The sequence below is a fragment of the Phytophthora infestans genome, genomic scaffold (genome assembly GCF_000142945.1).
Source record: "Phytophthora infestans T30-4 supercont1.13 genomic scaffold, whole genome shotgun sequence".
NCBI lineage: Eukaryota > Oomycota > Peronosporomycetes > Peronosporales > Peronosporaceae > Phytophthora > Phytophthora infestans.
In genome coordinates, this window is record NW_003303746.1 from 768,464 (window position 1) to 792,123 (window position 23,660).

Below are 23,660 nucleotides of genomic sequence, written 5' to 3' on the forward strand. Positions count from 1 at the left end.
TGAATCTCGCCAGCTCAAAGCTGCAGAGAAGAACTATCCAGTTCATGACAAAGAGCTACTCGCAATGAAGTATGCTCTAGTCAAATTCAGGGTACACCTGCTAGGCTCTAAGCCTTTTGTGATCTTTACTGATCATGCGTCATTACGCACTGCGACACAGTCGCCTCATCTCTCTCAGAGAATGGCAAGATAACTTTCCTTCTTTGCCGAATATACCTTCGAGGTGAAGTACAAGCCGGGACGGCTTAATGTAGTGGCCGATGCGCTCACGCGCAGGCCGGACTACGCGTTAGCTCATGTCACGACAGTGACGTCGTCAGTGCCTGACTTGATACGCGAGAGTATGCACAAGACGACATGTGCGTAGCGCTGCTACGTGCTCTTGGGAGCTAAGAGTTTAAAGACTCTGACAAGGAGTTGTCACCGCGCTTACGCGCAAGGCTGCAGCGTTATACGCTTGATCATGGCCTGCTGTACTACAGCACCGACTCTGAGGATAACCCTCGTGTAGTCGTTCCTCATGATGAGGATCTCAAGTATCGAATCCTCTATGAAGTTCATGATACGCCCGTGGGCGGGAACTTAGGTCGGGAGAAGACCTATGGCTCGGTGAGCACGATGTACTGGTGGCCCAAGATGTATAAGTGGGTCGGCACCTATGTACGCACGTGTGAGACGTGTCAGCGGACAAAGTCCGCGCCGAGCACGGCAGCGCCATTGGCGAGTTTGCCTGTCCCCAAGGGATGTTGGCAGCTCACGAGTATGGACTTTGTGTTTGGCCTTCCCAAGGATAAGGCAGGAAACACGGGTATTGTGGTCTTTGTATACCGATTGAGCAAGATGGCTCATTTAGCAGCGGTGCCGGACACCATTGATGGTGAAGGTACAGCTTTGCTGTTTTTAGAGCGAGTCTTTCGCCAACATGGCTTGCCTGAGGCAATTGTCTCGGATCGAGACCCGCGCTTCACCGCGAAGTTCTGGACGTCCCTCTTCAGTGTGCTCGGCACTCGTTTGGACATGTCCACAGCGGACCATCCGCAGACCGACGGTCAAACCGAGCGCGTGAATCGCATTGTGGAGGATATCCTCCGAAGCGTATGCGCTGAGGCGCCAAAACGCTGGAGCCAGATGCTCCCACTCGTTGAGCTCGCATTAAATAATGCAGTGCACGCCTCGACAGGCTACACTCCGTTCTATGTGAACGGCTTGGTGAACCCTCGCGTCCCACTGACGCCGCCACGCAGTGGCTCAGGGCTTGATGGGGGAGGGATAGCCGAGCAGCTAGCTGATGTCAGCCCTGTTGCGGTTCGCAAGCAAGTCAATGACTTTGTCTCTTTGAGACTGAGCGTAATGCGTCAAGTACGCGATGCTATGGCTGAAAGCCAAGACACGCAGAAGGAACATGCGGACGCCAAGGGCAGAAGCAATGTTGAGAGGTTTGAGGTCGGTGACCAAGTTTTATTAAGCGCTAAAAACCTACCTACTCATGCAGTGTCTGCAGTCTTCAAGACGAAGCTGAGACCTCGGCTCATAGGACCGTTCAAGGTCGTGGCCAGGAAGGGCCTAGCGTATACGCTCAACCTTCCGAAGAAGATGCGCACGCATCCGATCTTCTATGCTGGCTTGCTTAAGCCATATCAAGACCCTGCTCAGGTGAGGGCGGAGGCGTTAGCGCCAACGGTGGCTGGACCACGGACAGCTTCAAGGCAGCAGGTGGTAGAGCCACGGGAGGCTGAACGACAGCAAGTGGTGGACCCACAGATGGCTGATCAACAGCTTGTGGTAGAGCCACAGGTCGCGGAGCGAAGTGCTCGAGCTGCAGGAGCAAGGCAAGCTGAACGTTCAGCCGAGCGACTGGACGCTCAAGGTCCGAAATCGGGTTGTGAGTCAACAGTGGTGGCTCTAAACTATCCACAAGGTGGGTCATCTCTTCGAGACCGACCGATGGGCGGTGAACGTGAACGTTCGCGTCGTGGACGCCGGCGTCGTATGAACGCGGACGCCGTCCCGGCAGGTGCTGACACTCCCCGTGAGAGCCCAGCTGAGGCAAGGCCTCCTCCCGCTCTGCTCGATGAGCATTGTGAGCTCCACTTTCACGTGGAACGCCTTGTGGCGCGGCGTAGACGCTAGGGTCGTACCCAGTACTTGGTGAAATGGAGGGGTCACCCTCACTCACAAAACTCATGGGAGTTTGAGGCAAGATCGCCCTGACGTCGTTGACGCTTACGACCGGGCACATCATGTGCCGAAGCGCCACCATGGCGTGCGACAGCGTCGCCAGGCGCTGGGTGCCTTCCACTAGAGTGGGGAGCGATCAGGTCAGTAGTTGAGCTCAGGCTCTGACCAGTGGCTGCAGCAGCCAGCTCGTACGTATGAGCGGTGCTCGCAGCGGGAGCAGGAGGTGGGGAGACCTCGTGGTGTTATGGACATGGTCCCGAAGGAAGCAGGTGCTTTGTGCTGAACAAGGTTCAGACACAATAGACGCATAGTTGTTTTGAGACAATTTGCTCGATGAGCATGATCCAAATGTGGATGCGCTGTAACAGCGAAAGTGGTGTCCCGGACGGGGATCGAAACACTGGTCTTTGGCTTGACAGGCCAGAGCTCTACCGTTGAGCTACAAGGGCGATACCCGTACGTCAGTCCGAGAACGGACAGCTCATGGTATGAGAGGGCTGCTCCCGGGTGGACTTAAACCACCGACCTGTGGCTTCCAAAGCCAACGCTCGACCAATGAGCTGAAAGGGTGTTGCCCTTAATCTTGTCCATTCAAGGACAGCAGTTCATGGAACGAGAGGACTGTGCCCTGGTGGGTTCGAACCACCGACCTGTGGCTCTCAAGCCAACGCTCGATCATTGAGCTAAAAGGGTATTGCCCTTAAGCTTGTCCAAGCGTGAACAATCGCTCATGGAACGAGAGGGTGACGCCTCGGTGGGATCGAGCCACCGACCTATCGCTTGTTAAGCGACTGTTCAACCGCTGAGCTGTTGTCGACGACTCGGATGAGTCAAGAGCATAGCTCTAACCGGTTTGCAACTCTTGGAGTAGGCACGGCGCGCGAGCGTATGTCTGAGACCGCTTGAGGGCAAGATGCGCGCTGCGCTTGAAACATTGGGCCGTGGGCCGACGACGAGAAGTTGGGCATCAACGATGCGTAGGCGTTTGTGAGCTCACGGAGCTGTACAACGCTGGTGTGAGGTGTAGTTACCTCCGCCGTCTTAACAAGACGTAACCTCGCTGAGGAAAGTTTCGAGAACGGAATTTTCTCATTTTAGTGGGGGATAGTGTAACGGGGTTACATGGTGTGGAGCACACAGGGGTACGAAGTACCTGGAGAGTTAACAAACTCTCAGTACATAAGTTGGAGAGTTAACAAGGTCTCTCAGTACGTTGGCTGAAAGCCACACGTTATGCATTTGATTAGGTTTAACTATGCTAGATAGTTAAAGAGATACATTTACCCCTAGGCGGCTTGGCCGCAATAATAGTAAATAAAACACTTCTGGTTTTTGAAGCATAAAAGTTAAGGTATTAACTTTGATCCCTGGTCTTGGGCTGTAAGTGTCCTTTGGATAAGGAGCTTAGTATTAGTGACTCTCTAAGTCGAACGTCTTCCTCTGACGCTAAAGCTACGGCAGCCCCGCTGCAGAAGCCTTATAACATACATTTATCGATCCCATGTCGAAATGTCGGTTTCAAGTCAGTTTGGTCCTGTATCGTGAATTATTGTTGTTCCTTTAGAAGGGGTTCCTGCTGAAGCGCTCGACACGGATTGAAAAGGTTGCGTTTCCTCATTCCCTTCATGCTGACTTTGCAGCCGTACAGTTTCTACGCTCTTTTTTGCTGCTGTCACTCACTCCATGACGGGATGTCACACACCAGCTTCCGCTTGAGGAAGCACCGGCTTGAATTTTAGTTAAACCATAACACAACATTAATTTAATTAAATATATCAAATTCGGCTTCCGAGAGTTTTATAAAATCTAAGTGACGGCAGTTCACCCCTGGTGTGAAAAGAGCGAAGTAACCATTTGAATGTACGTTTACTACTAATGTATTTAAAAGTACGCTTAGCTTGGGTTATAATGCAAACTAGAGGCCAACTTTAGTGGAGCTATCTAATTATGGAGTGATTGGCCCCGAGATGCCCTGGTAACGTGTCCCAGGTATACACAAGAGTGACTGGTCACTATTTAAGTAGCTTAGGGTACACTGGATTGTACCCCGTTTCATCCTCCTCCAGAAGCACCTGATTCTCCGAGAGGATTAAAACACCCAAAGGTGAATGATCACACTTAGCTGCCATAAGACTGTCACGGCTCCCAGTCACACCCACAGTGACTTGTGCTCGCTCGAAACACACGGGGATTTGCATCCCGACACTCAAAGCTGTGATGGCTGCAAAACAGAGGTGCCTTAGCTCCTGCATTAGTGTGCGCACAGTGCATTGGCACGGAGTGGAGTAGCATCCGAACGTGTGGCATTCCCCTACAGTTCGCAACAGTGGACACGTCAGTCCTTGCGAACGTGTCCGGTGCATGGTGTCACTCGCGTGGGGCGATACCGACAAGGACAACACCTACCCAACCACGGAGGCGGTCTAAGCTCACCTCAGACCATGCTTTCGGTCCGGCAAGGGTCTATCCTTAGTCTACGGAGCTGTTTTAAACTCCGCCTCACGTATTGGCGTTCGTACCAACGACGCGTAGGTGTCTCCCATCGACACCGTGTACCGTGACTGTCCTCAGACGTGGTGTAGGTATCAGCAATGACACCATGTACCGCCCGGTACTAGCCTTTGGTGCGTCGCACCCACCTCCACGTTGCCATGTTTGGTGGCGATGAGGACGTCAGCCTCCGAAGTGCCCTTCGCTCGCCGAGGGTCTTAGCCCTGCTCGGGCTGCTAAAGTCGCAGCTGAAGTGGCCAAGCACTCTAAAACGTTCATGGCTACAAATTCTCCACTCCGCGAAGAGAAGGAGACTCGTGATCCGTATCACCCAATGTTCAACTCTTCGAAGGGAGAGGGGGAGAGTGCCATCGACGAGCCCCGCAAGGTCACGTACAACCTCGTCCGACAGCAGGAGGAACTCCATGCTACCCAGCGAAAGCCTGAAGTTTGGTGACGACACCTGTCGGTCAGGGAACTGTCACTCACCCGAGAGGTAATTGGCCTCCCGAGGAGAGCATTGGGGCTCGACCGCGTTCTGGATAACCGTACTTCACCTCGTAGTCGTTTCGGTGGCCACACTTCTAAATTAGCTTACGAACGCGCCCTGGTCCAGAAGGAACAGCTGTTTCGGGGAGGCAGACCGGTGCGTTCTTTTCGCATAGCACCTGATCCCTCTGAAATTCTTAACCGGGTTCGCGATCCGAAAAATCGGTCTGTGGTTGGCTAATCCATACTCACGTGTTTTCGAATGTATAACCCGAGTAACAAATGCGATCCGATCATTGGGTCGCGACCTCTCAGGAATCGCTGGATCGCGAGGCAGGCAGAAAGTGGCGCCAGCACACCTCTTGCGAAGACGTGCGTGCAAAGCGATTGTAGTAGAGATCTAGAGCGCCTATACAATAGCCTCCGCTACTTGGTTTGTTACGCTTGTAATGATGCACATACAGCATTATTAGCAAATTTTAGATTTTTTATTAACGTGATGTGGCGTTCCTTTAGTGGACAGGTCGCGATCCGATTAAGAATGACGGGCTCGCAATCCCAGGCATCGCTCACGGTCCGACAGGTTTTGATCTCGGTTATGAACGGCCCTGAAGACCTTCACGACTTGTCCGAGAGCCGGGGTGGTCTCTACCCTGTAGGGGTTACCCCTGGGCTCTTCCCGAGAACTGTTCGAAGTGTAACTCATGCAAGGACATGTTTTGGGCGACTCTCAGGTACTCACCTAACGTAGTTACGGGGACTCCAAAAAGATCAGCTACTGTCCCAAATTCTGGACCAATGTCCTACAAACCCTTAATATGTCCTACAAAATGTCCTAAATTTAGATACATTTACCCAATTATTGGTACTTTCATAATACAAAAGCCGCATAAAAACCGTATGACGGACTCAACCAACAAATGCAGACCCGAAATCAGCCAGCGACTGGATGCCCCTTGAATGTCCCCGCCGTTCGCTTCGCTCGCGATATAGAAACAAAGTACCGAAGAGTGTAATGCGCTGCTCGCTGGTGAGCTCAGCTCTGGGCCCGCCTCCACAAATACCGCGCGGCCCTGTTTCACGGGCACCCCGCTCGCCTTAGTTCGTCAAGAGTGCTATCGCGCGGTATTGTTATTAATAGTAAAAACGATGGCCTTTGTTTTGCTGGGTTTTAGGTAGGTATCCTTAATTGGCCCGAAAAACAAGTCGTACAAGTCATGAATGGGTTCTGCAGATGATGTGGCTGCCAAGCCGATCGTCCCGAAGGTGCAGAAGGTGGCACCCCAATTCTAAGAGCAGCTGTCAGATCTGATAAAAAGGTTGCTATACGCCAATATCATCCGCTTATCGACGTCACTATGGGCATCTCCCGTCGTGGTCATCGCTAAGAAGAACGGGGTAGATTGTGCATTGACTATCGACTAGTGAATGGTCTGACCAGGCGGATGGTCTACCCTATATCGCTGATCATTGAGCTGTCGGAGGATCTCGACAAGGTACTCAGGTATTTGTTTGTTGGATATGGCCAGTGGATTCTGGGTGATAATTATGCCTGATAGAGCTCGCGCGATCGCGGCGTTCATTACTACGTTTGGTCTGTTCAGGTGAAACTGGATGCAGTTCGGTTTGAAGAGCACTTCTCAGATCTATCAGCAGCTCGTGGATAATTATTTGTATGGGCTCACCCGGATCTCGAGATCGGACGGAAATCCTGCGGTACCGATTCCTTTGAGGAAGGGCGACCCGAGAATCTGGGCGTACCGTCTATGCTAAGGAGTAGATCCTACATCGATGATATCCTACCCCTAGCGGAACCGTGGGATCAGTTATGCAAACGAGTTAAGGGTTCCCAGAAGGCGTGTAATAGTGGAGTATCTCTACCAGTGTGGTGAAGAGCTACTGGGGTATGCGTAAGATGAATTATTTAGGACATCGGGAGTCCAGGGATGGACTTGAGGAGAATCTGAAGGATCTTATATTGTTGATGGATCTCGATTTACTGGGGTCACTTCGAGCAATGCAAACGTTATCGGATAGTTTGAATTACGATAGTCGTTTCACCAAGGAGTATTCTTTTTGCAGCTGTACTCTACAAGCTACGAGAAATGGACTTTGCGGTGATGGACAAGTCGGATGTTCGAATCAAGATCGATATATAACTTGGGTGCTGCATGTCACAGGCCGCTGACTGCTAGTGTGGTACATGTGTAGTTTTACAGCCGTACATGTGACGGAGACACAAGTCCCTGGACTATAGCATGCGCCTATGACTTTAATTCAAAACGCTATTACCACAAAGTAAAGGGGGTGCCTTTTAACAAGGGGATTCGGTAATTGCTCTCTGTATTGTATATCCAGAGTCCGGGTGGGAACTCCGGAAATATTAGAGAGATTTCGAAACCAGCAATTCTTAGTCCGTTCTCGGTTGAGGTTCATGAAAAGTGCAGCATCGAGTACGAACCAGGAATTGTTGTCAAGACAGTCTGAGGAATCTGGTTTTCTTAGGAATGTCCTGTCCGGTTGGAGACCTCTCACAACCAATCTTTCACAGCCACCACCAGTATGGTGTCGTCGGAGACTGCGTTGCTGCAGTGGTACATCGCCAAGAACAAGTACATGAGCCGCAAGAAGAAGGTTCGCTTCATGTTGCTGCTCGACCAAGTTGAGCGGCCTTCGATTCCTGCTGTGACGTTTGACCTCGCTAGCTACACCGATGCAAACAGCGAGCTTGAGTTTCGCTTCGATGTGGCTGGCGTCTACGAGCTACGGTCTCTGCTGCGCATCCCTGACACTGTAGTGACGGCACATGGCGACACTTGTTCCGGTGACACTTCCCTCTGCGTGATGCTAGCTCGCTTAGCGTTTCCAACGCGCTCCTACGACATGATGAAGACGTTTGGAAGGGGTACAGCGTGGTTGTGTCGTGTATTCTTGCACATGATCGACTACGTGCACGACACGTTTGCGGACAAGCTGTTCATGGCTGAATCGATCGTTAGCGCCCGCATGGAGGAGTATTGCGAAGCCGTCGAGGCGAAAGGAGCTCCGACGGAGGGCGTATTTGGGTTCCCCGACGGCACCAAGGTGGCGGTTTGTCGTCCTTCACCTCGCCGTCATGGTGAAAGAGGTGAGAACCTGTAGAAGCATCTGTACAGCGGGCACAAGCGCATTCACTGCCTGAACTACCGAGCCGTGACGGCACCTGACGGGCTTTGTATCCATTTCTGGGGTCCCATGGAGGGACGCCGCCACGACAGCACCATGCTGCGGGAAAGTGGTCTTCTAGAATACTTTGATGAACACCAAGACACGTTTGAGGGGAAGCTTTTTTATGGTGACCTTGCGTATGGAACGCGTAAGTACATCGTCAGTGGATATAAAGGAAATTCTGTAAGTGCCGACGAAAGTGACTTCAACAGCGAGATGAGTCGTCTTCGTGAATCGGTGGAATGGAATTTCAAGTGTATGAAAACTCTGTGGTCGTACGTCGACTACAATAAACAGCAAAAGGTTCGCTTGTCACCAGTCGGTAAGTTTGTTAAAGTTGCTATGCTCCTAACGAACTGCCACAACTGCTACTACGGAGGCAACCAAATCAGCCAGTACTTCGATCTGCCACCACCCAGCTTACAGGATTATCTGGGCTAGAAGGTGAATTTCCTGCGCTTGGTCAAGCACCACCTCCAAGACCCAAGACACTATCGCTCACTCCAACCCCTGCATCTTCGCCCACGTCACCGACCTTTCCAACAACTCCATCGAGCGCCGCTCCACCACGCGCCTTGAGCAGAGCTAGCTTTAGCAGGTTTTCGTAGCGTTCGATTTCTAATCGAGCAAGACGAAGCTTAAATTCTCGCTCCTCTTTCCGGTCCTGAAGCTCCATTTCCTTCTGCTTTCGCTGCAACTCTTGCTTCTGCTGAAATTGCTCAGCTCGCATTTGGCGCTCTTTTTCGTTGTCCTCACGCATCAGGTCGTAGATGGTTACCTTGCGCGGCGACGGCTTCTCAGACTCGCTCTCTTCACCTCTGTCCTTCCGCTTCTTCAGGCGCGATACAGCTTCCTCCCGCATTAGCTTACCAACGTTATCTTCTGACTCGAGCTTTTCCTTCAACTCCAGAGCCCGCTGCGCCTCTTCTCTAGCATGCTCATCTACAGCCAGCACTATCTCGTCCAGAAGCTGCTGCGACTCCGTGTAATCCTCTGAGACTCCCGAAGCTGCCGCCTACTTTTTGTCGGCTTCTCGACGGTTTTCCACCAGTACATTGAACCGTGCCTGTGCCGACTTGCCAGTAATCTCCTGCTTGGAAAACCCCTGCACGGCTTTCACCTTGTTGGCGAGAGACGTCCACGCACCCATAAGGCTGCCTCGAACACTAGCAAAAGGCTGGTCTGCGCTAACTTGCCGGAGTAGTACTAGGTCGTCGTGCTTGCTGAATTTCTTTCTTTTTGTCCTCGATTTCGAGGAGGACACTGTTGTCGTGGCTGTTGAAGGTGCCTCAGTCGACTGGGCACTCTCCTTTGGAGGTTTACGAGATGTTGGCATCTTGGTGGGCTGGAGATCAAAAGCGAATGCTTTGAGCAGAACAGCGGAGCTCGTGAAGGAGCACCACTCGTCATGGTTGGTGCCGGTTAACTGCTTCGGAACGGCGAAGATTACCTCAATTAGTTAATGCTCGTAGGCTTTTCGCAGAGTGGACTAAGATTTGTAGCGAAACCTCTTGCTTCGCATTCCTAGTCTTGGTCCATGCCCGTTTTACGAACGAGGACTCGGACCAAGATTGGCTCTCTTCGAAATCTCTCTATTATATATCGCCTGATTATCTTTTCGATTTTTTTAAATTGATTGCAAGATTACGTTTTGACTTTATTGTTCCTTGCAGTTTTTACATTCAATTATATCAACAACAACAAATCACTTTCGGTCGACATGAGCGGCCGATGACGCACCTTCGGAAACTACATCTACAGCAATAAAACAAGACACGGACAGAAGTTTAACTCGCGCCGTGGATTTGGAAGTGTAAATCGCATGGAGAGAGCAGATTGACTGCGTCAAATAGTGGTCTTCACAGGAAGCTGAAGCAGCAGACATACATTAACATTTATGCTCCAGAGATGTATGCACATGAATGCTTATTTCCCGAGGATCATTTTAGTAGCGATAATTTATAATGTCTTTTTCACTTTGTTACAAAAAAGTAAAAAATTCAGGCCATGCCGATGCTGCCAGACTTGCACGCCAAATGTGCGCGCCTGCACGCGGAGCTGTCTCGCCACTCGTTGGCCTGGCCATTTCTCGAACCCGTGGACCCCGTAGCGCTCAACGTGCCCACATATTTCGACGTTATCTCGCAGCCCATGGACCTGGGCACGATGGGCGCCAAACTCAATGCAGGCGAGTACAATGACCCGACGGAATACCGCGCCGACCTACTGCTCATGTTCGCCAACGCCATCGAGTTTAATCAGGACGACGAGCGCGTGGACTCAGTGGCCAACATGGCGCGACAATTCCAGAGCCTGGCGCTGGCCCATTGGGACCAGATCTTCTCCGAGGCGGCCACCGCCGACTGGGCAGTCAAAGCTCAACACCAGGCACAACAGCGTTTTATTCAGCGAGCCAAAGAGACCCGAGTCCTTCATAGGTGGAAGAAGGACTCGTTTGTGGCCAGACTGAACCGGGACAAAGTGGACGAACGCACACGTCTCGCTTCCAGTGGAGAATAACTATAATAACTGTACAAGGAGCTGGCTGTAGTATTGATGTTGTACTAGTATTATTTTTGTGGAGACTGGGTGTCCGTTATTTCTTTTTGTTTATTGCTGCAGGTTTCTGTCGCTCACATTCTGCTTAGTCGACGCGACTTGTCGTGATGCAGCAGCGATCCAAGAGTCCGACCAAGACGAGACGACCAAGTCATACACGGCCTGGGAACACTGTGTATGACTTGACGCTGGATGCGACGTTCGAGTTTGATGGAGGTTCCGGCTTTGGAGCCACGTTGTCGTCAAATAAACCCATGCAGGCGGTGGAAGGAGCGAGAGCCACCATGAAGTCGCCGATGGCTACAGCGAAAGACACAGGACAAAACTTTACGTTTACGACAGCGGAGGAATACATGTCCCCCAAGAAGATTCCCGTATTCCCAGGAACTCTGTACAGTCCAGAGAAGAAGAGCAAGCCACGTCGAGTCAAACCGTCAGGTCAGTCGCCGAAACACGCGCAAGCGTCCAAAGCGGTAGGAGAAGTAGCTGGCATATCATGGGAAGACAACGCACGATCCACGCGAGAGGCTTCTCCTCGGCGCTTTCTGCGTGCCACACTGGCGAAGTCTTTGGGTGAGGAGGAGGAAAATCCTGCCGTGAACCAGCGAGATCAACGTCCGTCCGTGTTCATCGGTCACTATGACCCAGCCACCGGAGCGTCGAGTGTCGTGGTGGTTGATGCTTCTGCCGAAGCTGCTGCAGCGTCGGCGACTGCGTTTCTCAAGACTGGCGAAGACACGATCGCGTTCTTTGCGCGCAACGGCTCGGACAGTGAAATCAAGTTTGTGCATCTAAATCGCGCCGAGACTAGACTGGCATTCCGACCGTACGACCTCGTGGTGGTCGCGCAAGACGACGTGACTCCAAACGAACACTTCACCATGTCCTCGAGTGGTCTGGTGCACGTCTGCACTGGCAGTCCGTCCGAGTTCATCGCTCTGGCTGAGTGGATGCGTCAATCGACGATGTTCAACGTGCTCACCTCGCTGCGGTTCTTTAAACACTACCTCGTCAACAAGGCGTTCTCTCTGTGGTGTGCCAATGTACGGTACAAACTCTATTGCCGCCAGAGGAAACGTTTGAGTGCCAAGTTGTTCTTGGCCAAGGAGAGTTTCTGCGTGCCTTTGCTGCAAGTCAAGAAAGTGATGAGTACGGAGCTCATGGGCGTCGTGTTGCTGGATTTACGAGCTCAGAAGACGTACGAGAGCTCGGCGTTTGTCGAGTATCAGGGCACGAAACGTGCGGAGGGATCGAAGCAATTCGAGTTGTGTATTGAGAAGCTGCAGTCGATCATCCAGCGTGTGTGCTCGGACGTGAAGAATCTCACCAAGACGAACACTTCGCAAGACGATTTCATGTCGGATATGGCGTTGAGTGCCATGGGGACAAGTCAGGAGAAGACCAAGTCCATTGTAGCGGTCAAAGCTGAGCAACAACAGAGACGCAGGCTCTTTCGTCGAGCTGCTGAGGAGGCTGGAATGATCGCAGATTTCATCCGACTTATCGACTGCATCGCCGCTGAAAGTCTCGTGATTCTAGCTGTCCAGAGCTGTGCCAACTTCCTGCATGAACTGAACAAAGTGCCACGCAAGACGGGGCTCTTTGAGACGACGATCTTCTTCGGAGAGCAGTCGACAATTTTCTCTCCTACGAGCGAGCAAATCCAGCACATCGTGATAGCCATGACAGACGACATCGTGAGCACTGTCAACTCCGTCTCTCGTGTGCTGTATCTCCGTCCGTTTGCACCTTATGTTGGCAATGCAGTGGCGGATGCTCCACATGTCGCCTCAACAATTACGAGCAGTGTGGCGTTCGGGCAGATCCGCAAGGAACTCGTGGCCAAAATCGCTAGTGATTACGCTGAAGCTACGGAATACGTGAAGATCTTTGACAATGTGAGGCCAATCTACGAATACGACAAGGTGTGGGATCTAGAGGAATATTCTCAGCGTGCACACACCGTCACTACGCTCAAAGCAGACATGCTACAGATTAGTACATGGGAGAAAGAGCTGGAGAAGATGAGAGCTGGCCAGACTACTGGCATCTTACATGTGGAGAGTAGAAAGCTGAAGCAGACGTTGATCCCGATGACCACAGCCAAGCTGGACGCTATGAAAGGGTTAGTGAAGGACTTGGCTCGTGCGCGGTGTAAGACTCAGCTGGGCGAGTACAAGCAGCGTATCCAGTCATTACTCCAAAGACCGCAGCATTTGAAGGAGTTCGCGGGGCATGTGGAGCGTGTGCAGAATCTCAAGTCCAAGCAGAAGGCGCTGGCGAAAAACACGAACGTAGTGGACGAGTTGTACCGTCTTCTAGGCACTTATGGCGTGCGTATCTCGTCAGAGGATATGGTGCAATTAGATGACTTACGTAGTGTCCAAGAGAATTATAAGGAGGAGACGGAAGCTGTTGATGCGTTCGTGGCGAGTCGAGTGGGTGAGATGACGCAGCAGCTGGACGCCAATATCCAACGACTGGATGAACAAGTGCTTCAACTGCACACTCAGCTGCAAGGAGGAGTGTTCATTGATGCTAGCCACTTTGAAGACCCCTCTGGCGTGAAGACTGAGCTGGAGAATGTCAAGCAACGTCTCACTCAGTTGGACGAACTCTCCAAGCAGTACACTGAGTACCAGTCGTTGTTCAACCTCACGCCGTTCAAGTATCTCAATTTGCAGGCGACACAAGAGTACTTTGGCACTGTAGATTCGCTATGGACGGCTGTCGAGAAGTGGAATGCGCTGTATCTAGGAGCTATGACAAGTCCGTTTGTGGAGGTGAATGCAGAGGAGCTGTCCAAGGACGTCGCTGTAGCCTTCAAGGACGCATATGCTTTACACAAGAAACTCAGCAACGATGTGACGGCTGTTCTCAAAGACCGCACGGCTGAGTTTAAGCTCAAAATGCCTACTGTACTCGAGTTAGGCAATTCAGCAATGAAAGATCGTCACTGGGAGAAGATCTTCAAGGCTCTACGACAGCCCTGGTATCCTGGCATCCTGTTTACACTGGAGAACCTGGTATCCTACGACGTCTTGGACATGAAAGACCTAGTGGGCGAGGTGTCCGCAGCTGCCTCGGGTGAGGCTCAGATTGAGACATCTCTGCAGAAGATCAAACACGGCTGGGACCAGATGAAGTTCACGTGTGTGAGCCATCGTGACCAGAACGACGTCTTCATCTTGGGAAGTCTGGAGGATATTTTAATGCTGCTGGAAGACAACCAGGTGGGTCTGCAGACGATGATGGGGTCACGGTTCATTATGGGAGTGAAAGACGAAGTGGAACGATGGAGCAAGCGTTTGTCGTTGCTCTCAGACACACTGGACGAGTGGATAGCGTGTCAACGCAGCTGGATGTACTTGGAGACCATCTTCTGCGCCGAAGATATCCAGAAACAACTCCCTGTTGAGGCACAGAAGTTCGCACTTGTTGACAAGAACTGGAGGACGACGATGCTTCGAACTAAACATGGTCCCAGTGTCATTAGGTCCGTGGAGGGAGGTCCTGAACTCTTGGACCAGTTTCGCATGTCCAACAGACTGCTGGAAGAGATCCAGAAGTCCTTAGAAGACTATCTTGAAACCAAGCGCATGGCCTTCCCACGGTTCTACTTCCTCTCGAACGACGAGCTGCTGGAGATCCTCTCGCAAACGCGTGATCCACGTGCAGTACAGCCACATTTGGGCAAGTGTTTCGACGCCATGAAGAGTGTACGCTTTGATGACACACCCGGTTCTGCTAACAACGTCGTCAACGCAATGGTTAGTGGTGAAGGCGAGTTGGTTCTTTTCCCCAGGCAAGTGATCGCGAAAGGTCCAGTGGAAACGTGGCTTACAGAAGTGGAGAAAGCCATGCGTGCAAGTCTCTACGAAGACGGTGTGAAGGCGTTGATGAACTACCCGATAGAGGACGCCATCGACCGGAAGGAATGGCTCTTCGGGTACTCGGCGCAAGTGATAATTCTTGTTGACCAGGTCTTTTGGACGCGAAATGTGACGGAGGCAATCTCTCAAGTGGAGAGTGGTAATGACCCAAACGCGGTTGGTGGATTTCTTCAGTTTAGCTTGAAGCAGATCGATGGAATGGTTCAACTCGTGCGCGGATCATTGACGAAATTACAGCGTATTCTTATGGGCGCTATCATCACTATCGACGTCCACGCTAGAGACGTGGTGCGTTCATTAGCGGACAGCAACGTGTCATCTCTTAGCGACTTTGAGTGGACTCGACAGCTGCGATACTATTGGGAGGACGATGTCAAGAACTTCGTAGCCAGGCAGACCAACACCCGATTCATCTATGGCTATGAGTATCTGGGTAATTCTCCAAGACTCGTGATTACTCCATTGACGGATATTTGCTATATGACGCTCACAGGCGCGTTGCATCTACGTCTCGGTGGCGCTCCAGCTGGTCCGGCGGGTACAGGCAAGACCGAAACTACCAAAGATCTGGCAAAGGCATTGGCAGTACAGTGCGTCGTGTTCAACTGTTCGGATGGCTTGGATTACAAGATTATGGGAAGATTCTTCTCTGGTCTCGCACAGGCGGGGGCCTGGGCGTGCTTTGACGAGTTTAACCGTATTGATATCGAGGTGTTATCTGTCATTGCGCAGCAAGTTCTCTGTATCCAACAAGCTATTGTGGCAGACGTGGACGAGTTCGAATTCGAAGGCAGTCTCATCCGACTTAACACTGGATTTGGTGTGTTCATTACGATGAATCCTGGTTACGCTGGTCGTACTGAGCTGCCTGACAACTTGAAGGCGCTCTTCCGCCCTGTTGCGATGATGGTGCCGGACTACCGACTCATTGCTGAGATTGTGCTGTTCTCCGAGGGTTTTGCGAATGCCTTGCCACTGTCACACAAGATGACGCAGCTTTACTCACTATCTAGTGAACAACTGTCCAAACAAGACCACTACGACTTCGGAATGCGTGCTGTCAAGTCTGTGCTGGTTGCAGCTGGTCAGCTAAAACGCAAGGAGCCGGAGATGCATGAAGATTTGCTTCTCATTCGGGCAATGCGGGACAGTAACGTGCCCAAGTTCCTGGAGCAGGATCTTCCGTTATTCCGTGGAATTATTGCAGATCTCTTCCCGGGTGTTGTGGTACCATTTGTCGACTATGGACTACTCCAGAAAGCCATCGAGCAACAGTTAGACTTGCTACACTTGCAGCAGGTACCATCATTTATCGCCAAAGCCATACAAGTGCACGAAACACAGCTTGTTCGCCACGGTATGATGCTGGTCGGTGAAGCGGGGAGTGGCAAAAGCACCAACTGCTACGTGCTAGCAAGAGCTTTAACACAGCTGTACCAAGATGGGGTTGTGGATCGTGATGGGTTTTATAAAGAAGTCCAGCGGTTAACTCTCAACCCCAAGTCTATTTCGGCAGGACAGCTATACGGCGAGTTTAATTTGCTTACGAACGAATGGACTGATGGTCTCGTACCCAAGTTAGTCCGACAATGCGTACAGGAAGCTGCCGAGTCAGAAAATCGAAACTGGGTGATCTTCGACGGGCCAGTGGATGCGGTGTGGATTGAGAATATGAACACGGTGCTGGACGACAACAAGACGCTGTGTCTGTCCAATAGTGAGCGTATCAAGCTACCACATACACTGCACATGATGTTTGAAGTGCAAGACCTTCGTGTAGCGTCGCCGGCTACTGTGAGTCGCTGTGGTATGGTGTACATGGAGCAGGTTCACGTTGGTATGACGTCACTCGCGCAAACTTGGAAGGTCACAACTCTGGAGCCGATTATGCCATCGTACCCAGAGTTGAGCGACATGTTGCTGCTTTTAATTGAGACTTATGTCCCCGTTGCGATCGCATTTGTGCGTGAACATTGTCGCGAGAAAGTTCCAAGCAACAACCACAACTTAATGCAGAGCTGTTTGAATCTACTGGCCTCTTGTTTGGCCACTGGTGCACTCCAGAATGCCGGTGCGAATAACGTAGCGGGCTTGATACGAATGTACTTCGTGTTTGCCGTCACGTGGTCTGTAGGAGCGAATATCGATGATGCATCACGTCCGAAGTTCAATGAGTTCTGTATGAGCCAGTTCCACTCACTCATCGACAGTAGCCATGACGGTGAGCCGGTCTCTAGTGTCTATGAAGTGGTAGTCGACGATATGACTGGTCAATGGGCCTCGTGGCTCGAGAAGACGCCGACTTTCACCTTTGTTCCTGGTGCTTCGTACTTTACGATGGTTGTCCCTACACAAGACACGACACGGTTCCGATATCTCCTAGAGAAGCTCATGCTCGCAGACCATCACGTGCTGTACAGTGGAGAAACTGGCGTTGGGAAGTCGGTCATTGTCCAGTCATTTCTGGACGATATGGCCAAGACAGATAGCTGTATATCGTCGACTATGAGCTATTCGGCGCAGACGAAGCCTCGCAACCTGAACGAAATGTTCGAGTTGAAGCTGGACAAAAAACGTAAGAACTTATTAGGACCACCAGTGGGGAAGCGCATGCTATTCTTTGTAGACGATTTAAACATGCCAGCACTCGAGATTTACGGCGCGCAACCTCCGAACGAGCTACTACGACAGGTTATCGATCAAGGAGGGTTCTACGATACATCCAAGATGTTCTTCAAGAATGTGAAGGACGTGGTCTTCGCTGCGGCGTGTGCTCCTCCCGGAGGCGGTCGCAGCGAGGTGACACCGCGTTTGATGCGTCACTTCCACATGGTTTGGATTCCAAATCTCTCGGGGGAAGTCATGCAGCGCATCTTCTCGTCCATATTGGGAGGTTTCCTCGGTGCTGAACTACCAGCGATGGCTCACATGGCGGCACCTATCGTCAGTGCCTCCGTGCAGCTCTATCAGCGTGTGGAACTGGAGATGCTCCCTACGCCCTCGAAGTCTCATTACACGTTCAATCTTCGCGATCTGTCCAAGGTTTTCCAAGGTGTATTAATGGTGAAGAAGGAGAACGTTCCGACGGAAGATGGACTGTTGACGCTCTGGTTACACGAAGAAGCTCGTGTGTTCCGCGATCGTCTCGTTGATGCCGAAGATCGCGCTTGGTTCAACTCGGCGTGCTCACAACTGATAGAGGAGAAACTCAACGTGTCGTGGCCACCTTCATGCTTCGAGAACATTTTGTATGGCGATTATCTAACACGTGAAAACCGCAGCTATCGACCTGTGGAGGATCTCGGCCAGTTAAACTCGCTGCTTTCGGAATATTTGGAAGAGTACAACATCACGTTCCCAAGCCAGATGCACCTGGTCTTCTTTAACGACGCCATGCACCACATCTCGCGGATCTGTCGAGTGCTACGACAGCCACGTGGCAATGCTTTACTAGTTGGTGTTGGTGGCTCGGGACGTCAAAGTCTCACCCGTCTCGCATCCTTCATGGCTGACTATAAGTGCTTTTCCATCGAGATTACTCGCGGCTACGGGGCCAATGAATTCCATGAAGATCTCAAGAAAATCCTCATGACGGCAGGTGCCCAGAACCAGCCTGTTGTCTTCTTGTTCTCTGACGCTCAGATTGTCCACGAGTCTTTTCTTGAAGACATCAACAACGTTCTCAATACCGGTGAAGTACCGAACTTGTATGCGAATGACGAAGTGGAGAAGATTGTGGGACTCGTTCGTCCATTGGCGCAGCAAGTTGGTAAAGTTACTCGCGAAGATATTCTGCAGTATTACGTGACGCTGGTGCGTGATAACCTGCACGTGGTGCTAGCGTTTTCCCCCATTGGCGCCGGCTTTCGTAATCGCTGTCGTATGTTCCCGTCGCTAGTTAATTGCTGTACTATAGACTGGTTCAATGCGTGGCCTGAAGATGCACTCAACTCGGTGGCCAACCGCTTCTTCGCTACGAACGCTGAGGAGCTTGGAATCGATGCTCACGTCGACATTTTGTGTCGTATGGCTGTAACAATTCACCGCAGTGTCGAAGAAGCCACGCTTCGGTTCTACACGCAGCTAAAGCGACGTAACTACACGACGCCGACGAGTTACTTGGAGCTTATTCGACTGTATGTGGATATGTTACGTACACATCGTCAGCTAGTACGCGCGAAGGAAGCAAGATACCGTGGCGGTCTGCAGAAACTCACCGAAACAGAAGAAGTTGTGGGGAACTTGAAGAGCTCACTCACAGAGCTACAGCCAGTGCTAGTTCAAGCTCAGAAAGACACTTCGATACTGCTGGAACAAGTGGCAAGAGATCAAGCAGAAGCAGATAAACAGCAACAACTGATTCAAGCAGACGTGGAGGCTGCTAACAAGATCGCAGACGAAGTGAAGGTGATTAAAGACGACTGTCAGAAGGATCTGGACGAAGCTATGCCTGCATACTATGCGTCAATCAAAGCATTGTCACAACTGAAGAAGGACGATATCACCGTGCTCAAGACGTTCACCAACCCTCCGAGACTAGTGGGTGTCACTATGAATGCTGTGTGTCTACTCTTCGGGTCGAAACAGGAGTGGAACGAGGCCAAGAAGTTGCTGAACGATATGAAGTTTCTGGATAAGCTGAAGGAGTTCGATAAGGACAATATTCCCCCAAAGACCATTCGACAACTCCAGAAGTTCATCACTGATGAAGAGTTCACGCCCGAAACGCTTAGTAGTATCTCCACTGCAGCCACATCGCTCTGTATGTGGGTACGAGCCATGTACACGTACGATACGGTGGCCAAGAATATTGCCCCGAAGAAGGAGAACCTCAAGACCGCGGAGCAGAGACTCGAAGAGGAACAGAAACAACTCGACGTCAAGCAAAGTGGGCTGAACGCAGTACTCAAGAAGGTCGCCGATCTGAAACGTACCCTAGAAGAAGCACAGCAGAAGAAGATCGACTTAGAGATGCAATCGCAGAAGACCCAGGCGCAGCTTGTGCGTGCTGAACGTCTGATTGACTCGCTTGGAGAGGAGCAAGGTCGCTGGAAAGAATGTGCTGAAAACTTAGCCAAGGATATGATTAACCTGGTCGGTGACATGATTCTATCTGCTGGATGCATTGCGTACCTTGGTCCATTCACCTCTGAATACCGTCACGAACTTCAAGCTAAGTGGGTCTCCTTCTGCAAAGCTAGTGATCTACCAGTGGACGGGAATTTCTCCTTCCAGCGAGTGTTAGCAGATCCTGTCGTAGTACGAGAGTGGAACATCATGGGACTGCCGGCTGATACTTTTTCTATCGAGAACGGTTTGTTTACTACAATGGGGAGACGCTGGCCACTCATGATCGATCCACAGGGACAAGCGAACAAGTGGATCAAGAACATGTACAAAGCGTCAGGGTCGCTACAGATCATAAAGCTATCGCAGAAAGATTTCTTACGTACGTTGGAGAACGCTATCCGATACGGCTCTCCTGTGATGCTCGAGAACGTGGAGGAAGATCTGGATCCGTCGCTCGAACCTGTGCTACTCAAGCAAGTGTTCAAGCGCGGCGGACAGAACCTTCTTCATCTTGGAGATAGCGATGTTTCGTATAGCGACAACTTCCGTTTCTACATTACCACAAAGCTGGCGAATCCTCACTACATGCCTGAGATCTGCATCAAAGTGACGATCATTAACTTCACAGTCACACTTACAGGTCTTGAAGATCAGTTACTGGTTGATGTCGTACGAAGTGAACGACCCGATCTTGAACAGAAGAAGAACGAGCTGACTGTGAATATTGCAGCGGACAAGAAACAGCTCAAGGAGATCGAAGATAAAATTCTGTACATGCTCGAGAACTCCAAGGGAAATATTTTGGACGACGAAGAGTTGATCGACACGTTGGCGCACAGTAAAGTCACCTCGTCGGCGATCAAAACGCGTATGGCGGAAGCTGAGACTACGTCCATGGAGATCGACCAGACACGCGAAGGGTATCGCTGTGTGGCAGTACGTGGCTCCATAATCTATTTTGCCATTGCAAATCTGGCGCTCGTCGACCCCATGTACCAGTACTCGCTGCAGTTTTATCAAAAGCTCTTTGTGATGAGGCTGCAAAACTCAACCAAGTCGGAAGTGCTGGAGGAACGGCTGGAGATCCTCATGCAAGATATCACCATATCCATGTTCGTGAATGTTTGTCGAGGGTTGTTCGAGAAGGACAAAATCATCTACGCGTTTATGATCGCGTCGAGTATTTTGCTGCATCGCGGTGCGATCACGTCGGGTGAATGGAACTTCTATCTCGTCGGTGATAAGAGGAGCTCGGCTACACAAGCAGCACAAGCTGAATCCTGTGGAATCACGCGTCCTTCTTGGTTGTCTGACCGCGTATGGAAGACCGTGGTTGGCATGAAGGACATCTCGTCGGCGTTCACGGATCTGGCATCGTCTGTGGGACAACGTGCAGCCGAGTGGAAATGTGCCATGGTGCTAGCTGATCTGCCGCATGCAGAAGTTCTACCGGAGCCCTGGGAATCAACACTCACGAACTTCCAGAAGCTGCTGGTGTTGCGTGTCTTTCGAGAAGAGATGCTTGTCTTCGGTACTCGCGAGTTCGTTGGACGTGAGCTGGGCGAGTTCTTCACAGAGTCTCCACCATTCGACTTGGGTGGCTGTTATCGAGACTCGAAACCAGAGACACCTTTGATCTTCGTGCTTTCTCCTGGCGCCGACATCAACGACTATCTCTTGGAACTGGCCAAGCAAGAAGGGAAAGACGGCTCCGGTCTCAAGATTATCTCGCTTGGACAAGGTCAGGGACCAATTGCCGAAGCACTGATGAAGCAAGCCAAGCAAACGGGTGACTGGGTGTGTCTACAGAATTGTCACTTGGCAGTCTCGTGGCTGGGTCGTCTCGAGCAGATTTTGGAACAATCAGCGACTGAAGAGATGCATGACGAGTTCCGACTGTGGCTCACGAGTATGCCGAGTCCTCGCTTCCCCGTGCCTATTCTGCAGAACGGCATCAAGATCACGAATGAGCCTCCGAAAGGAATTAAGGCAAATCTCGGGCGTACGTTCCTCGATATGAAGGAGGGCGACTACGAAGGCTGCACGAAACCTCGCGAGTTCAAGAAGCTGCTGTTCGCTCTTGCGTTCTACAACGCCGTGTGTCTTGAACGTCGCAAGTTTGGCGCCGTGGGGTGGAACATCCCGTACGAGTGGATGAACAGTGACTTGAAGACAGGAATGCAGCAGGTGCGACTGTATCTCGAGGAACAAGAAGAAGTACCGTACTTGACACTGAACGTCATGGTGGCGGATATTTCGTACGGCGGACGCATCACGGATCGCTGGGATAAACGTACGAACTCGAGTATCATGCGGAAGCTCTTCTGTCCAGGCGTCATGGACGACTCGTACCGCTTCACCACGTCCGGATTATACTACGCTCCGTCCGAAGGATCCTTGGCTAGTGTGCGAGAGTACGTGAGCTCGTTGCCAACAGCAGATGCACCAGACATCTTCGGTCTTCACGCCAACGCGGACATTACTTTCCAACAGAAAGAAACGGGTCAGTTACTGGGCACAATCCTGAAGATGCTGGGTGGAGGTGGTGATAGTGGCGGTGGCGGCGCTGCGTAATGGAGATGGTGGTGGCTATCCAAGAGCACATGCCCGAGCCATTCATGGAGAGCAATGCACACCCATCAACGTTCGCAGAAGCAGCAGGCGGCAGTCGAAATTCTTTGGGTGTCTTCTTGTCACAAGAAATGATCCGCTTCAACGTGCTAACACAAGTGATGAAGACGACGTTGGAGATGCTGAAGCGAGCGATCAAGGGACTTGTGGTCATGTCTGGTCCTCTCGAGAAGATGTACAACGGCTTTTTGATCCAGCAGATCCCGAGTGAGTGGGAGAACGCTGGATACCCGTGCGTGAAACCCTTGGCCTCGTGGATCGAAGACTTCTTCATGCGAATCAACCTCACCAACGACTGGTTAATTAAGGGTCCGCCACTTGCTTTCTGGCTGTCGGGCTTCTTCTTCCCTCAAGGCTTCATGACAGCTGTCAAGCAGTCGTTCTCTCGAGACAAACAGATCGCTATCGATGCACTGGTTGTATCGTGCGAGATTATGGCCCACGACAAGGAGCAATACAAAGCTCCACCGCCATTTGGTGTCTACATCTTCGGGCTCTTCATGGAAGGCGCACGGTACGACCGGAAGACTCGCATGATGGCAGAGTCCATCCCCAACGAGCTGTTCGATCGCATGCCAGTCATCTGGCTTAAACCCATGCGTCGAGAAGAGTACAAACCCACCGACGTGTACGAGTGTCCACTCTACAAAACTTCCATCCGCGCCGGCACATTGTCCACCACCGGTCACTCCACCAACTTCGTTGTTGCACTCGACGTCCCGACGGATAAAAGCCCCGACCACTGGATTTGTCGCGGCTGTGCGATGCTCTGTATGCTAGACACATAGTATAGAGGGCCTCTCTTATTAAATAAAGTATAAAAGCAGCCTTTCATTCTCTCTCTAATGGCTTCTCTCCGCTTGCCTTCTCTGCTTCCAGACGGTAATATCTTGGTTCGCTTGCACACGCTCCTCTGCCGATAAAGCATAATAACTTTTGCCTGTATCTCGTTCCCACTTATAAAATATAGCAAAAAAAATTAATAAAGGCCACTCAAAGAATATCCCCACATTGCTCTGTTATTACCTGCTTCACCTCTCGCACTGAATGCTGCGGAGGTTCGTATGTGTGTATAGCCTTGAACTTCTTGTTGTGTTTCTTCAGCAGCTCGTGCAAGTCCTTCATCTCCCTCTCAGGATTCGC

General features: G+C 51.3%; 2 protein-coding genes, 1 non-coding gene and 1 pseudogene across 4 annotated transcripts; 2 read left to right on the forward strand and 2 right to left on the reverse strand.

The window, feature by feature from the left end:
* Window positions 1-2,555: 2,555 nt before the first annotated feature.
* PITG_26984 lies at window positions 2,556-2,627 on the reverse strand (annotated as a pseudogene). The gene has a single exon. The product of its transcript is annotated as a tRNA-OTHER (tRNA).
* A 295-nt stretch (window positions 2,628-2,922) lies between these two features.
* On the reverse strand, window positions 2,923-2,993 carry PITG_26986. The gene has a single exon. It is a non-coding gene; the product is annotated as a tRNA-Val (tRNA).
* A 7,378-nt stretch (window positions 2,994-10,371) lies between these two features.
* On the forward strand, window positions 10,372-10,884 carry PITG_08294 (uncharacterized protein; the record flags this gene model as incomplete). The annotated part of the gene is made up of 1 exon (XM_002903646.1): window positions 10,372-10,884. One exon carries the CDS (start codon window positions 10,372-10,374, stop codon window positions 10,882-10,884), a length of 513 nt encoding a protein of 170 aa, XP_002903692.1.
* Window positions 10,885-11,207: 323 nt separating this feature from the next.
* Window positions 11,208-23,305, forward strand: PITG_08295 (dynein heavy chain; the record flags this gene model as incomplete). The annotated part of the gene is made up of 3 exons (XM_002903647.1): window positions 11,208-22,300; window positions 22,416-22,530; window positions 22,625-23,305. The coding sequence occupies 3 exons, from the start codon at window positions 11,208-11,210 to the stop codon at window positions 23,303-23,305; spliced, it is 11,889 nt and encodes a 3,962-aa protein (XP_002903693.1).
* Between the last annotated feature and the right edge of the window lie 355 nt (window positions 23,306-23,660).